Genomic DNA, 16,603 nt, shown 5'->3' on the forward strand with positions numbered 1-16,603 from the left:
TATGCCAGATTGTGATGCCACTCACCTCCGTGATCCAGGAGCCATCTAGGCTCACACACAATGAACGTCTCTTTTGCTAATATACCACTGCTGGTGCATATGGAACTAGAAATTAACATGAATTATTACCTTCACAAGCACTGAGGAGAAATGATTGGAAAGCAACTATCAGTTACGCTGTGCATTTCAGCTGAGCAACAGCAACCATGGATCAACTTTAGTTCCATGTTCCTTCACACAGATGCACAACTGAGATCTCTTTCAATCTGTACTTCTTTATCTTGTTATATTGAAGTTTAATCTGTATTCTTTTCATGATAGCAAATCATGAAGGACCGATGGATTAATGCAGGTCATGATGATGATGAGCTTAGACCTTTTATGGAGCCAGATTTGGATATCTCAGATGCCAAGAGAATAGGTAAGTGTGAATCAGCCACTGTGCTGAATTTGTTATTTGCCTTATTGTGGTACTGAAGGAATATTCCAGGTTGCAGTTTCAAAGTTCATTAAACTGTAATTGCCAGTTAGTATATATAGTATAACAAGTGGTATCAAAAAGGCCCCCATTTAGACCGGAGGATTTCAGCATAGCGATCCCCCAAACTGTGTTTGGTCTCCCCAATGTAGAGGAGACCACATTGTGAGCAGTGAATACAGTATACTGTACTAAATTGAAAAAAGTACAGGTAAATCACTGTTTCACCTGGCTTTGCTGAACACCTCCGTTCAGTCCGTGAGCGTGACCGTGAGCTTCCGGTCGCTTGCCATTTGAATTCTCTGTCTCACTCCCACTCTGACTGACCTCTCTCTCCTCAGCCTCCTTCACTGTTCCAATGAAGCTCGAGGAACAGCACCTTATCTTTCGATTAGGCACTTTACAATCTTCCAGACTCAACATTGATTTCAATAACTTCAGATAACCATTGTTCCCATTTTTACAGGCAGTGGGTGCTGGTAATGGTTCTGTTGTTGCCATTTACAGCTCCTCGAGACTCATCTTTTGTTTCTTTACTTGTCCCATTACCATCCCCTTTTGCCTTGCCCTGTCATTCCTTTTGTCATTTAAATCACACCTGCTGCCCACCCTATCACAGACCTTCCCTTTTGTTCTTTCCTACCCTCCCCCTTTCCCTGCCTCTGTGCTTGCTTATAAACTACATAAGAACATAAGAAATAGGAGCAGGAGTAGACCATTTGGCCCCTCGAGCCTATTCTGCCATTCAATAAGATCATGGCTGATCTGATCTTTGCCTCAACTCCACTTTCCCGCCCGCTCCCCATAACCCTCGACTCCCCTGTAGCTCAGATATCTGTCTTATCTCCACCTTGAATATATTCAATGACTCTGCCTCCACAGCTCTCTGGGGTAGAGAAGTCCAAAGATTCACGACCCTCTGAGAGAAAAAATTCCTCCTCATCTCTGTTTTAACTTGGCAACCCCTTATTCTGAAACTGCCCCCTAGTTCTAGATTCCCCCACGAGGGGAAACATCCTCCCTGCATCTACCCTGTCAAGCCCCCTCAAAATCTCATGTTTCAATAAGATCACCTCTCATTCTTCTAAACTCCAATAAGTATAAGCCCAACCTGCTCAACCTTTCTTCATAAGACAACCCCTTCATCTCAGGAATCAACCTAGTGAACATTCTCTGAACTGCCTCCAATGCAAGTATATCCCTCCTAAAATAAGGAGACCAAAATTGCACGCAGTACTTACTCCAGATGTGGTCTCACCAGCGCCCTGTACAGTTGTAGCGAGATTTCCCTACTTTTATACTCCATCCCTCATGCAATAAGAGCCAACATTCCATTTGCCTTCCTAATTACTTGCTGTACCTGCATGCTAACTTTTTGTGTTTTATGTACAAGGAACCCAGATCCTTCTGTACTGCAGCATTTTGTAGTCTCTTTCCATTTAAATAATAATTTGCTTTTTGATTCTTCCTACCAAAGTGCATAACCTCACATTTTCCCACATTATGCTCCATCTACCAAATTTTTGTCCATTCACTTAACCTATCTATAACCCTTTGCAGACTCTTTGTGTCTTCCTCACAACTTGCTTTCTCACCTATCTTTGTATCATCAGCAAATCTGGCTACTGTACACTCGGTCCCTTAATCCAAATCATTAATATAGATTGTAAATAGTTGAGGCCCCAGCACTGATCCCTGTGGCACCCCACTAGTTACAGTTTGCCAACCTGAAAATGACCCATCTATCCCGACTCTGTTTTCTGTTAGTTTGCCAATCCTCTATCCATGCTGATATATTACCCTCAACCCCATGAGCTTATATTGTGCAGTATCCTTTTATGTGGCACCTTATCGAATGCCTTCTAGAAATCCAAATACACTACATTTACTGGTTCCCCTTTATCCACCCTGCTCGTTACATCCTCAAAGAACTTTAGCAAATTTGTCAAACATGATTTTCCCTTTCATAAAACTATGTTGACTCTGCTTGATTGTATTATGATTTTCTAAATGTCCTGCTATTACTTCCTTATTAATGGATTCCAGCATTTTCCCAATGACAGATGTTAGGCGAACTGGCCTATAGTTTCCGTCCCCCTCCTTTCTTGAATAGGGGCGTTACATTTGTGGTTTTCCAATCTGCTGGGACCTCTCCAGAATACAGGGAATTTTGGTAAATTACAACCAACACATCCACTATCTCTGCAGCCACTTCTTTTAAGACCCTAGGATGCAGGCCATCAGGTCCAGGGGACTTGTCAGCCTTTAGTCCCATTAGTTTGTCTAGTACTTTTCTCTAGTGATAGTGATTGTTTTAAGTTCCTCCCTCCCTATATCCCCTTGATTATCAATAATTATTATTGGGATGCTTTTAGTGTCTTCTACCGTGAAGTACAAAATATTTGTTCAAAGTCTCTGCCATTTCCGTTCCCCATTATTAATTCCCCAGTCTCATCCTCTAAGGGACCAACATTTACTTTAGCTACTTTCTTCCTTTTTATATACCTGTAGAAGCTCTTACTGTCTGTTTTTATATTTTTTGCTAGTTTATTCTCATAATCTATCTTCTCCCTCTTTTTAGCCATCCTTTGCTGGTTTCTAAAAATTTCCCAATCCGCTGGCCTACCACTAATCTTCGCAACATTGTATGCCTTTTCTTTCAATTTGATACCATCCTTAACTTCCTTAGTTAGCCACGGATGGCTCATCCTTCTCGTAGAGTCTTTCTTTCTCATAGGAATAAACCTTTGCTGAGAGTTATGAAATATCTCCTTAAATGTCTGCCACTGCTTATCTACCGTCTTACCCTTTAATCTATTTTCCCAGTCCACTTTAGCCAACTCTGTCTTCATATCTTTGTAATTGCCTTTGTTCAGGACACTAGTTTCAGACCCAAGTTTCTCACCCTCAAACTGAATTTGAAATTCTATCATGCTATGATCACTCTTCCCTAGAGGATCCTTTACTATGAGATCATTAATTAATCCTGTCTCATTACACATTACCAGATCTAAAATAGCCTGCTCCCTGATTGGTTCCACAACGTATTATTCGAAGAAAATCCGAATATACTCTATGAACTTGTCTTCAAGGCTACCCTTGCCAATTTGATTTGTCCAATATATATGAAGATTAAGATCGCCCATGATTATTGTAGTACCTTTCTTACAAGCCCCCATTATTTCTTGATTTATACTCTGTTCTACAGTGTAGCTACTGTTACGGGGCTTATAGACTACTCCCACCAGTGACTTCTTTGAATAACTATTTCTTATCTCCACCCAAAATGATTCTACATCTTGATCTTCTGAGCCAATATCATTTCTCACTACTGCACTGACTTCATCCTTTATTAACAGGGCTACCCCACCTCCTTTACGTTTCTGCCTATCCTTCCGAAATGTCAAATTCCCCTGAATATTCAGTTCCCAGCCTTGGTCACCTTGCAACCACGTCTCTGTAATGGCTATTAGATCATACCCATTTATTTCTATTTGTGCCGTCAACTCATCTATCTTGTTACAAATGCTGTGTGCATTCAGCTAAAGAGCCTTTAATTTTGTCTTTTTACCATTTTTCCCTACTCTGACTCTATTTGCTGTTAACTGTTAAATCTCTAGCTTCTCCCAGTTCTGACAAAAGGTCATTGACCTGAAACTGTTTCTCTCTCCAGATGCTGCCTGACCTGCTGAGCATTTCCAGCATTTTCAGTTTTTATTTCAGATTTCCAGCATCCGCAGTATCTTGCTTTTGTTGTAATGGATACTACAGTTTGTTCTTGTCAAAATGGTTGCATCATCTGAAAGGCAGTAATTTAGGCAAGACAGGATAAATAGCAGTACATAACCTTTCTATTGTGTACTTTACATCATCTTTTAAAAATAATTAAACACAACAAAATGTAAAGTGGGACTTTGCAAACTAAGCAGCATTAATAAGTGCAATACCTTTGAATTTTGAAATGGCAACCTAATTTATTCCTTTTAACCACCACTATACAAAGTTTATTACTATAATAGTAGTACCATGGTATGTTCCAATCCATTTCTCAGATTTTATAACTGAAATATTGTATGAGTTTGTAATTGTTAGTATACTTGTATATTTTACAGTTCTTCTAAATCAACCTAACCTAACCGAGAGCTACTTAAATACATTTATGAAATGTTTTTGTCATCTAGATATAATATAAGAAATAGAAATTCAGTACTGCAGTTTCAATGTATATCTAACCTACCTGTTCTTAGCTTGTTTACATTTAAAGAAAATTGAATATTCATTCTACCGATCACCTTTCTTATATTTCAGAGTTTTAGGTTAAGCTATAACTAGCAGATGCATTCTCATTTTTTATTTTTGTACTAATCAAAGCGAGGGATATCAATGCTAAGAAACAGAAGACTTCTAGTTTTCATAGAATCATATAAAGTTACAGCACAGAAACAGACCACTCATCCCATCAAATATGCTCTTATATTTTTCTCTACACGAGCCATCTATCCCAATGTTACCATTAAGCACTCCTAAGTCAGGTGTAGCACGGGTTAGATATAAATTAAGGCTCCCGCAGTTTTTTTCCCTCACAAAATATACCTTAAACTCAACCTCTGAGATAATTTTACTTATACAAGTGTGAATTTTCTACTTCTAATAGCAACTACCCTTTTGATCACAATCAGTGAAGCTGCTAATTTGTGCTGAATTGAATAGCTATGTGTTTGACCCTTACAACCAGCTGATAGAAGACATTTTTATGCTTTTACAGTGGGCTTGCCTCAAACCTTGGTCCTAATGTTGGAAGGGCAACATGCTGAACCACAATATCACACAGTTACCTTGAAGTAATGTCTAGATCTTGTGTGGAAGCTAAAAGTGGGTTTAGGAAGGAAAGGAAAGTGCAAATAGTCTGATATTTGTGGTTTTAGGAGACTACTAGCAACCTTCCAAAGGGAACATGTGGTGTGAGGACAAAATTAGATGCGAAGGAGTATGTTGGGAGATAATGCACCTGATCAGATAGCAGTTTGTTTAGTGTTGGAGCTAGTCTTCTTGAAAATTATCTGATCTCTATTTTACAGATATAATGGTTGGAATGGGTTATAGTCGTGAGGAAATCCAAGAATCCCTTGCAAAAATGAAATATGATGATATAACAGCAACATATTTGCTGTTGGGTCGAAAGTCCAATGAGGTAAGCATTAAGAAAGAAAAACGAGCTTGCATTTATATAGCACCTTTCACAACCTCAATACTTCCCAAAGCACTTCATGGCCAATGTAGTATTTTCGAAGTGTAGCTACTATTGGAATGTAGGGAAAAGCAGTAGCCAATATGCGCATAGCAATGTCCCACAAACAGCAATGAGATAAATTGCCAGATAATCTATTTTTGGTGATGTTTGTTGAGGGTTAAATATTGGCTAGGACACCAGGAGAACTTCCCTGCTCCTTTTCAAATAGTGCCATGGGATCTTTTAAGTCCGCCCGAGAGCGCCAATTTGGTTTAATGTCTCATCTGAAAGATGGTAACTACAGCAATGCAGCACTTCCTCAATACTGCACTGAAGTATCAGTCTAGATTATGTGCTCAAACCTCTGGAGTGGCACTTGAACCCACGACCTTCTGACTCAGATGCAAGAGTGCTACTCACTGAGCCAAAGCCGACACCTTTAAACTAATAATGGCCAAAATAATATTGATTGCACAACTTTTTCTATTTACATGACTTTACAATGTAAATTTCCCCCCATATTCTGAGCTATCTAGAATCACACTTTTGCTGCCTGGAAAGCAGGCAGGTGGCTCAGCCACTAAGAGATATGATGTGCCACACAGGCAGGCTAACCCCACTCCGACGGTCCAGTTTCCCTCTATTAGATCAATTTTCTAAAGAGGAGTTAGGATAGTTTAATTCCATTGAAGAAATCAAGTTGTAGACTATGGTGCAAAATAAAATAATTATGGATGAGGAAGGCCATTTGGCCCATCCTAATTCATTCATCCAGGCAGATTCAAGACATGCCCATTACAGCGCCAAATGTTTCTTAAAGGATTACATGGTTTTCCCCTTAACTACATTTCCTGGAAGTCTATTCCATATTTTGAGCACTCTTTGTGTGAAAAAGAATTTCGAGACATCAGTCCTTGTTATGGTCTTGTTATCACCTTGGGGTGTCTTGCTACGTTAAAGGCGCTATATAAATGCAAGTTGTTGTCCTAAATATACCTTTCATTAGCTTAAACCGTGTCCCCTTGTCCTACTAATATTCTGGTTTAACCTTTTCCATTCCCATAACTCTAAGACCACCTCTCAGATGCCTCCTTTCCGGGCTGTAATGCCCAAATCTCTCCTCATAATTCAACCCTTTGCCACTAGGGATCAGCCTCATGGCTCTCCTCTGTGCTGTCTCTAGCACTTGGATATCCCCCTTGTACCTTGGCGACTAGAACTGGTGCAGTACTCAAGGTGTAGTCTGACCAGTACATATGCAGTTTGGTCACAGCTACCTCTGACTTGTATTCTCCTGTCTGGCAATATTGCTCAATATCCCATTGGCATTGTTGATGGCTGCTCTGATTGATTCCGTGTACACCATTCATAGAGTACATGCGTTGTTTATTCTTTTTATGTTCAGTACTTTACACTTGTCTGCCAGTGTTCATGTTATTTACATATTTTATCCAACTTATTCTGAACTATCTCCTCTGAATTCACAGCTCTTCCTAGTTTGATATCATCTGTAAATTTGACCACTTTACATTGAATTTCTGAATCCAAGTCATTTATGTCATTTATGTAAATTAAAACATAAGTGATGACAGCACCGAGCCCTAGGGCACCCCACTCAGTACTTCTCTCCTCCCCTAACCCTGACATAATTCCTCTAACAAGCACTAGTTTTTCCTACTGGTCAGCCAATTTCTTATCTGTTTTTAGGGTTTATCCAGATTCCCTACACCTTTGAGTTTAACTAATAGTCTTTTGTGTGGAACTTTGTCAAATGCTTTTTGGAAGTCGATGTACACCACAAGTCTAGGGCTTCCCACAGTCCACTTGGGTTGTCACTTCCTCAAAGAAGTAGAGGAGATTGGTAAGGCAGGATCTTCCTTTGCTGAATCCATGTTGACTACTATTTACCAGGATTATTGTTGTACAGATAATTCTCAAGTTTGCTCCTGATAATTCCATTATTTTATGCTGAATTGAAGCAAGATTAATGGGTCTGTAGTTGCCTGTAGCTGTTTTGTCACCTTTTTTGAATGTGGGAACCATGTTGGCATGTTTCCAAACTACTGGTACCTCCCCAGTGTCCAGTGACACCCTCATAATGGTCAATGTCCTACAAATCTCTTCCCTTATCTGCCTCAACACTATGGATTCAATACCACCTATTTCAGGGGAATTATTTGCTTTGAACCCTTTTAGTCTATCTAGGACATCCATCAAAGTGGATCACAGAGGTGCATTGATTTAATTTAGAGATTTTTAAATACTAGGTCTAGTAACCTGTTTACTTTCATATTTAAGTATAGCAAAACTTCCCAAGATGATTTTTTATGTATTTAAACAAGGACAACATTTTTTCAGATTTTAATTATTTCTGTAAACTGAGCATTCCAATTTAAAGGAATTGTACTGTAACATCTGCATGATATTAAATGATCTAATAATCTCTTTTTTGTCATGCCCTTTTACATGATTTTCTGTATTCATATTTGTTCCAAACTGTTATCTTTAATCAATGACCTCTAAGCACTCTGAATAGAATGGTTGTAATAGAAATGTTCCATTTTCTGATGCTAGCTCAAAACCAGTTTTGAAATAAATGGTTCCAGCACTTGCTGATGTAAATACTCTATTTCAAGTCACTGCTTATCTCTGGCACCACTTTCACACTTTAGCTCCCATGTCGACAGTAATCAGAAACTATTTGCAACATATTCTGGATTGAGCACAGGTAAACGCAAATACTGTAGAGATTGAATTCAGTTTGTCTACCAAATTTAAGCTGCTGGTGTAACGGGGGTTTTAGGAAATCCAACATAATTTTATACGAGCAAATTAAAGGACCTTAATTTGTCCAGTGGATAAGCTCAATAGAAGTCGAATTGAAAGTATTTAATACTGGAATTGCTGCTGTGCATGTTATTAGAGTTTGATTTTTAAAAAAGGGATATTTGGAGATCTGGTGTGATGATGAATGTTTGGATTTGGCAGCCCTCATTGAAGACATTTTTATTTCCAGATGATGTTCCTCACACCATGATGGTCATCCTTGCCGTCATGTAAAAATAGGCATGCAAACTTTAAAAAAAAGAATAAATGGGGCTTAATAAATCCTAACTGCAACATCATTTTTGAATATTATGTGGATACAATTGTGGGGATTGTACATCTGTGGCAGTGTGAATTTAATGAACAAAATTGAAACTTAGTTTTGTCTTATTGATACTTTAAATGCCTTTTTGATTGTTTCTCAACTAAACTTGTTTAATTACCCTCTCAGTTGGAAGTCAGTGATTCAAGCTCCAGCAGTAACCTTTCCTTAGCTAAGATCAGGCCAAGCAGTGACCTCAACAATAGTACTGGACAATCTCCTTCCCACCATAAGGTCCAAAGAAGTATATCAGCCAATCAAAAGCAACGACGGTACAGTGATCATGGTGAGTGCTCAGAATCATCCATGATTAACTTTCTAAGGAAACTGGCACATTCTTAAATTAAATATTGGCTTTTATTCCTTCCCAACTGTAACAGCAGAAAGCATATAGCATATATGTAGATCAGAGTACCTAACTGAACTTAAAGATTCCATCATCATAAGAGCTATGTGATAGTAGCAAATGTACTCATTTCATTGCCAAAGAACTGCAGACTGGAATATTACCAAAGCTTGATGATTAATATACATCCAACATCACATACATGATGAATTTAATAGATTCTGAGCAAGATAATTGATATAACTAATTACAGATTGTGAAAGACTTAATCAGAAAAACTTTTTTTTTTTAAGCTGGACCCTCTATTCCACCAGTGGTATCCTATCCAAAGAGAAGTCAAACTAGCACTGCAGATAGTGACTTGAAGGAGGAAGTTCAGTCAAGGAAGTCTAGCACCACTGCTGTAGGAGGAAGAGGAATTACTCCTTCCAGCCCTAAGTTGGGAAATGCTAACAACCCTAACAAAGCAGAGATTCCTGAACGCAAAAAGAGTTCTGTTGTAACTAGTGTAAGTATACTAGATACCAACGCTACACTTAAAATGTATTTATCACTAGATTTGCAGTATTGTATAAAGAAGAAAAAAAGAACTTCTATGATTATAGCGCATTTCATGACCTCAAGATGCCCTGAATGTTTCACCGCCAATTAAATACTTTAGGAGTGCAGTCACTGTTGTAATCAGTTAAATAACCAGATAGTGTTGGTTAAGCAATAAATGTTGACTAGGACACCGGGGGAACTCCCTGCTCTTTTTCAAATTGTGCTGTGTGGAAAGCTTCAATATCTGCTGGAAGAAGTCCACCTCCTTATTGCTAATTATTGAATGTTGTTGGTTGCTGCTATAGAGGTCTGCATTTCAGATTATACACAATCCTAGCAGAAGAAGCATAAAAGGAGAAATTACATTACAGAATCAGTAGAGAAGCAGCTTTGAATCATTTTGAAGAAATCAATGCTTATTTGTCTGTTGTCAGAATAACACGGTTTCTGGAGGAATGACCCGACGGAATACATATGTTTGCAGTGAAAGAACAAACGTAGATAGGCATTCAGTATTACAGAATGGGAAGGAAAACAGGTAATTAATTAGAGTCAAAGATGTTTTATAATGGTGCAGAATTCACTTTATTTTAGAACAATTTATCTAAACATATCTGTGTTGGAATGATGGAAGCTAAAATAGAACATTGTACGTACCTCATGTATAATGTGTCTCTATACTGTATACCTCTTGCAGTAGATCTTTCCACATGCTAAAATAGCTTTGATGCCTAAAAATTATATTAAACATAGTACTGAAATAACTGTAGAGTACTTTGCTGCTGCTTTGCAGTTTTAAAACTGCTTTTCTTTTTCTGTCTTCACTGTTGTTTTTTAATTTAAAAGGTAAATCACAGCTAACTTCTTTAAACAGCATGGTGTTTGCTTTCTTTTAATTTGCACTTGTTCAACATTTTGCTCCATGTTGTACTTCTGTCTGCTTCTGCCTCTATCTCAACCACACTTCATCACAGCCTGACAGAAATGTCTGCTTGTGCGACTAATTCTGCGTCTGCATATGTATCTGCTCCTGCATCTACATCCGCTTCTACTACATCTTCCACTTCCACCCGATTGCGACATCAGAAGTCAATGTCCATGTCAGGCTCAGGGTATGCTACCAAGATGATGCCTGCAATAGACAATGAAGCAGATAACTTCCGGCCTAAGTAAGCAAAGGAGGATAATTCATTAAATCTACCTGCTGATGTGTTTTGTTTTACCTGTTCTATTTTTGTTTAATTTTTCTATGTATGTGTTGGAATCTGTAAACAATTGCATAGATTTAGCTGCAGCCCTGAAGAGTTTATGTAAAATCATTGCCCCATTTGATCGCAACCATATTGTTAACACATGACTTTTTCTAGGTTAAATGGATAATTTGAACTAATTCATCAGCATAACCAGTAGCCAAAGAAACTGAATTAACTTTGTTAAAGTTTCAGATCAGCAGTTCTGAAACTGAGTCGCGCCCCCTTTGGGGTGCTAACTTCGCCGGGGTGCTACATTTAGCGCCCCGAAAAAATTAGCGCCTCTGCGGCTGAAATTCATCGGTATCGCCCCAAGAGGAAAGCCTCCCTCTTGCGGTGCTGCGAGGGAATATCGCGGCGTTACGTGCCGCTGCGGTACTGCAGGCCTTCCTCCCCTTCTTAAAGTGGAGGGGCCTTGCGCAGCGCGACCCGGGGCCCAGCTGGGCCACTAGGGATCAGAGTGCCGGCAAAAGAGCCCGGCACTCAAGAGAAGTGCCGGGCTCACGGAGCGCAACCGGCACCCCGCGGGGGAGCTGCTGAGGAGGCCAGGGACGGCAACGGTGGCAGGTGCTGACAGGCGGCCAGCAACAGAAATGACCGCTCGGCACCTCGCCTTTAATTAGTGCCGCCCCGGCTGCAGGTAGGCCCCCCGACCCTGTCGGACATAGCGTCTGACGGTAAGTCGGGGCAATACTGAAGATCGAGGCCGGGGTGCTGCGCACGGTGATGACATCACCGGCGGCAGCGCAGCACCGCGGGGCACTAACGGTTACCGCCGCCGCTAACCTCCCACTGAATTTCGCGGGAGGCGTTGGCGGCGCCGCACCCGGGTGCTATTTGCTTTGCGCCCTCTCGGCGCTAACGGGAGGCGCAAAGCAACCAAATTTTTCCCCCTAAATCTAAATACCACATGGACAGTGCATAAGAGTGTGATGGTTCTCTCTTAGCTTTTAATCTAAGGGAACTATCCATTTATTTTCAGTTGTGAGTGGTTCGCACAAACTAGTCTTAAGTAATTATTCTCTAGTTTCATTTCATACATAATTCTGGCTATCTAAAAAGGAATTTGGATGAATGCAAGTGAAGTTGCCAGTCCAATAGGTTTCACAAATATGCTACTTTCAGTACATAGAAAAGCTTTCAGTGCTTAATTAAGCTGTTTATGCTTAATTATGCAATCATTGTGCAATTGTAAGTTTGACTTTCCAATTTGATATTTACACCGAGCTGTTATTTTTAACATTTTTGTTACAACTAGTATTTTTATCTTGTCCATGTCAATTTTTCAGCAGTAGACTGCTTTGGTTGTTAACTTGTTTGAGTAGGTACTTTTTCTGATGTGCATCAGCTGGTGACAGCATTTTACCTCTCTAGAAAGGATTTGCTGAGAACTAGTAGTGTATTAAGAGTATTTTTAATGCCTAATATGTTCTGCAACAGTATTGGAGCTTTACTAGTTATAAATACTACGTCATTATTTTCAATGTAATTATTATGTTATTTTTTTTTTAAAAGCATATTTTCTTGTAGCACTGCTCCAGGTCAGAGGACTCCTGTGACCTCCACCCACAGTATCAGCAGTGCCACCACTCCTGACCGCATGCGTTTCCCCAGAGGAACTGCAAGTCGTAGCACTTTCCACGGTGGCCAGCTCAGAGAGCGACGAAATGCTACATACAATGGACCACCTGCATCTCCCACACTGTCTCATGATGCCACTCCTCTGTCACAGACACGAAGTAGGGGTTCCACAAACCTCTTTAGTAAATTGACCTCAAAACTCACAAGAAGGTAAGTGTAATTGTAAGATTTTGAGTAAAGGTACAAGATGTTGACTTTTATAAATATATATATTATATAGTTGACATTAATAGAGCTTGTAAAAGTATTTAGCAGGCATCCATTCCAGTGTTTTAGTATTTTATCTTGACAAATTTAGATTGAACTTTTAGTCACTTGAACCTGAGCCTGTTGCTAAACAGCAGTACATAAGAATGTTACTGGTGTCAACGCAGCATTGTCTAACAGTGTTAGGTTTATATTTTGGTTGTTGCCACTTTTGTAGAATCATTTATTGCATAATAATGTTAGCATTAAATAAAGAACTTGCAATATAATATCCTCAGGATGCCCTTGAGTGTCAGTGAATTTTTCAAGTGTCCAGTCACTGTTTTTATGTAGCAGCCAATTTGCACACAGCAAACAAAAGTCCTACAAACAACAATGAGATAAAAGAGATAACCAGTTAATCTGTTTTTGGTGGTGTTGATTAAAGGATAAATGTTGGCCAGAATACCAGGAGAACTCCCCTGCTTTTTAGGTAGTACTATGGGATCTGTCACATCCACTTGAACAAGCTTTGGTTTAAAATCGCCTCTGAAAGAGGGGCACCTCCAACATTGCAACACTCCCTCAGTACTGCACTGAAGTGTTGGCCGAGATATTGTGCTCAAGTTCCTCAACTGGGCCTTTAACCCACGACTTTGAGTCAGATGCGGGAGTGGTACCACTGGACTAAGCTGACACTGTGCCAAGTTGCTCCTGTGATGCAGAAAGTTTTGTCGTTACTTTTAGCATTATTAAAGAAAAAAACTTGCATTTATATAGCGCCTTTCATGACCTCCGGACATCCCAAAGCGCTTTACAGCCAATGAAGTAGTTTTGAAGTGTAGTCACTTGTAATGTAATATTGTATTAAGTTATTGTATTAAATTTCTGCAGACATTAAACACTATAATAACTTGAATGGGTGATTGGATAAAATATTTTTCAAGCTCTACATAGTGTGATTTATAAGCATTTTAGTTTTCAAACACCATTTAGGCTTATAGATACCCAGACATAGATTCAGAATGAGCTGCTTTTGAATTTCTATTTTTTTCACCTCATATTAACCTTTTTCTACTTGCTAGATTGCAGCTCTATTTCTAACAATTAATTAAATCTTGGTCTTCCACCATTTTACAATAAGACTTTCTTGACAGGAAACCATTATTTGTTTATCAGTAGACACGAGTTTATAATGTTTGAAAAGGAAAAGAAGTTCCCCATGAATCTCATTGAAACATTCTTAACTATCCAACGAAAGAAAAACTTAAAAGTCGATATTATTATGTCTGAGGATGTAGTTTAGGATAGAATGAATGCAAACAATAAAATGATTTGGTGAAAAATGCAAGGTATGCTGGAGGGTATTTTGGATTATTTTCTGGTTGGAATGAGTTACCTCAATGATGAAATTTTTAGCCTTTTTTTTGAGGTGACATTTATAAAAATAATAATTGCAGAAAGCTATATGTGACTGATGCACATGATCTTGCAGAACCTGCTGGCAGATGTATTGTGAGTAATGATAATGGGTCTACTCCATGTATGTTGGTGTTTAATTCATGTAGCTATAAAAAGGTGGGCATTTTTGAAATTTAGCAACACTGCATCTTTCACCTATCACAATTGTCCAGTCAGATTATGTGCCACAATCTTAATATGAGTTATTTATAGAAAAATGGCTGAAAAAATGCATCTTAACAACCAGGATTGAGCTGGCCCTGACTGGTCTGTTGGGGCAGTCATACATTTCTACATGACTAGAATCTAAATTTCAGTTGTAGCTAGGCTTTGTGTGCATTGACGTGTTGCTATCCTCTCATCATGCCATTTTTCTCATCCCTGCTGTTTGATTTAAGCATCAAACATGCAATTTTTTGTATAACATATGTTTGGGTTTTGTTTACATTTTTTGCTTCTCATTGTTTTTTTTAATTTAGAAACATGTCTTTCAGGTTTTCCAAAAGGTAGGATTTAAAATATAATTGGCTTGATCTGCAATATCACCAGAAACCTGGTTTCACAGCCTTGACAACGCAATGACTTCCTGCTTATATGAAAAAATATCCCTGGCTTATTTGGGAGATTGTATACTATTAGACCATTAATGATGATGGGGAGAGCGCTGTAATCTAGTTGCTCTATACATAACTACAGCTGAGCATGCTAGCCACCTGCTGTTGTATTACATTCATGATGATTAACTGAAGATTTGATGGAATCATTTTGCTTTTCTACTAATACACCAAGCATGAGTGAGGTGTATGTTAAAAGTTTTCTTTAACGATGAATGCTGTAAAACAACTATAGACTTTGGAAATACCATTTGTTTTGTAAAAAGTGCTGGGCTGGGGAAGCAGATTCTGTGATTGCAGTACCAAAATCTGCTGCAAGAAGTGTGTGATTTAGGATTCAAGTCGTGCAGCAAAATTTGGATTTCTGTGGCAAATGACATAATTCTGGCTTCCAAATATGGTTTTTAGAACAGAGATGATTTGCCATACCTTATGGAAAAGATTTGCACATCAGATTAAGGAGCTTTTCCCTTCTATAAGGGCAGTTGTTTGGGTAGGATTCCATGTAACTCATGAGTATACCTTTCTGCAATAAGGGAAGATGTACCGTCTTCATATGCCTCCATGAAATCTTTTATAATGTCCGATTTATTTTTTTTCTCCCCAAGATTGGAATTTTAAATAAGCTTCTAGTAAATTAGAAGGTGCTACCTGGAAGACCTGCAGTGTCCCAGCTCAGCACTGACATTAGAACATATGCGTGGCTTTAGGAAACTGTGTCACTACTATAGTAACTTCAGACTTTCTGTATTTTATCTGGTGAAGAAACATATTTTTATAAAGGTTATTAATGCATATCCTTTTGCTTAAGAACAGCTTTGGTATTGCTGCCTTTCCCCAGGGTATCATTGTCCTGATTGTGTCAGAAGGATGATATGCTTTCGCTGGGCTGCACTTAATGGATTAATTTATGTGGAAAAAGGACTTTGCAATAGGGACGATTTCTGCATTGCAGCAGACTTACTGTCAGTAGAACGTGGAGCATCAAGCAATTGAATTGCTGCTCTGTAAAGGAGCTGCATTTTATTCGGGATGCCGTAATGGTTACTGGTTTAAATATAATGTAGCACATTAGTCTGTGATGATGCTGATCAGAAAGATTATATGTATTGCCTAAAAGCTGTAATACATCACTAAAAAAGATTCTACTGTGAAGTAGGTCATGCTTCACAATTGTACTGGAATTCTTTGAGGAGTTAACTGAATTGATACACAAGGTAATTTCAATGGATATAAATTGCTTGGACTTTCAGAAGGCATTTGATAACATTCTAAATGTAAAATTCATAAGAAGGATAAGGTTAATTTAATTAATGGTAAATTGGCTAGTTGGATTGTAAACTGGATTAACAATAGAAAGTACAAGGTAGTGAGGAACAGTAAAGGCTCTGGATTGGATCCCGGGTGTGAAAATATATTAGTGGAATTCTGCTATGGTCTGTTCTGGGTTTAACAAATCACAGTATTTGTAAATGACATTGAGGAGGTTGGCACCTGTAATATTTCAGAAATTTGCTGCTGACACCAAGCTATGTGATCAGGTGATAGCCGATGTGATGAGCTAAAGAGTGGATTTTATTGTGCATAAGTACATAGTTGTGGACAGTACAAGAAGAAATGTGAAGTGTAGGAACGTGATCATGGGCTTTCATTAGCAAAGGTGGAAAGAAACGAAATTGAGTTTAGATGTGATTTATTGAACATTC

General features: G+C 38.8%; 1 protein-coding gene across 18 annotated transcripts in view; it reads left to right on the forward strand.

Moving 5' to 3' along the window:
- mark3a (MAP/microtubule affinity-regulating kinase 3a) overlaps nt 1-16,603 on the forward strand; it is a 223,778-nt gene that overhangs the window by 192,991 nt on the left and 14,184 nt on the right. For 6 of the 18 annotated variants that reach the window (XR_015080208.1, XM_086003043.1, XM_086003038.1 and 3 more), the window contains 8 exons: nt 322-421; nt 5,557-5,669; nt 8,986-9,142; nt 9,496-9,710; nt 10,180-10,283; nt 10,720-10,914; nt 12,511-12,786; nt 14,763-14,789. Coding sequence is in view for 17 of the 18 variants with exons in the window: in XM_086003043.1 (XP_085859169.1) it covers nt 322-421; nt 5,557-5,669; nt 8,986-9,142; nt 9,496-9,710; nt 10,180-10,283; nt 10,720-10,914; nt 12,511-12,786; nt 14,763-14,789 (1,187 nt within the window). In the remaining variant the exon portion in view is untranslated. The remainder of the gene's footprint in view (nt 1-321; nt 422-5,556; nt 5,670-8,985; nt 9,143-9,495; nt 9,711-10,179; nt 10,284-10,719; nt 10,915-12,510; nt 12,787-14,762; nt 14,790-16,603) is intronic. The other 12 variants (XM_086003046.1, XM_086003042.1, XM_086003040.1 and 9 more) reach the window with 6 other exon arrangements.

Source organism: Somniosus microcephalus, chromosome 12 (assembly GCF_052327205.1).
Source record: "Somniosus microcephalus isolate GS21.2 chromosome 12, FLI_Smic_1.0, whole genome shotgun sequence".
Classification (NCBI taxonomy): domain Eukaryota; kingdom Metazoa; phylum Chordata; class Chondrichthyes; order Squaliformes; family Somniosidae; genus Somniosus; species Somniosus microcephalus.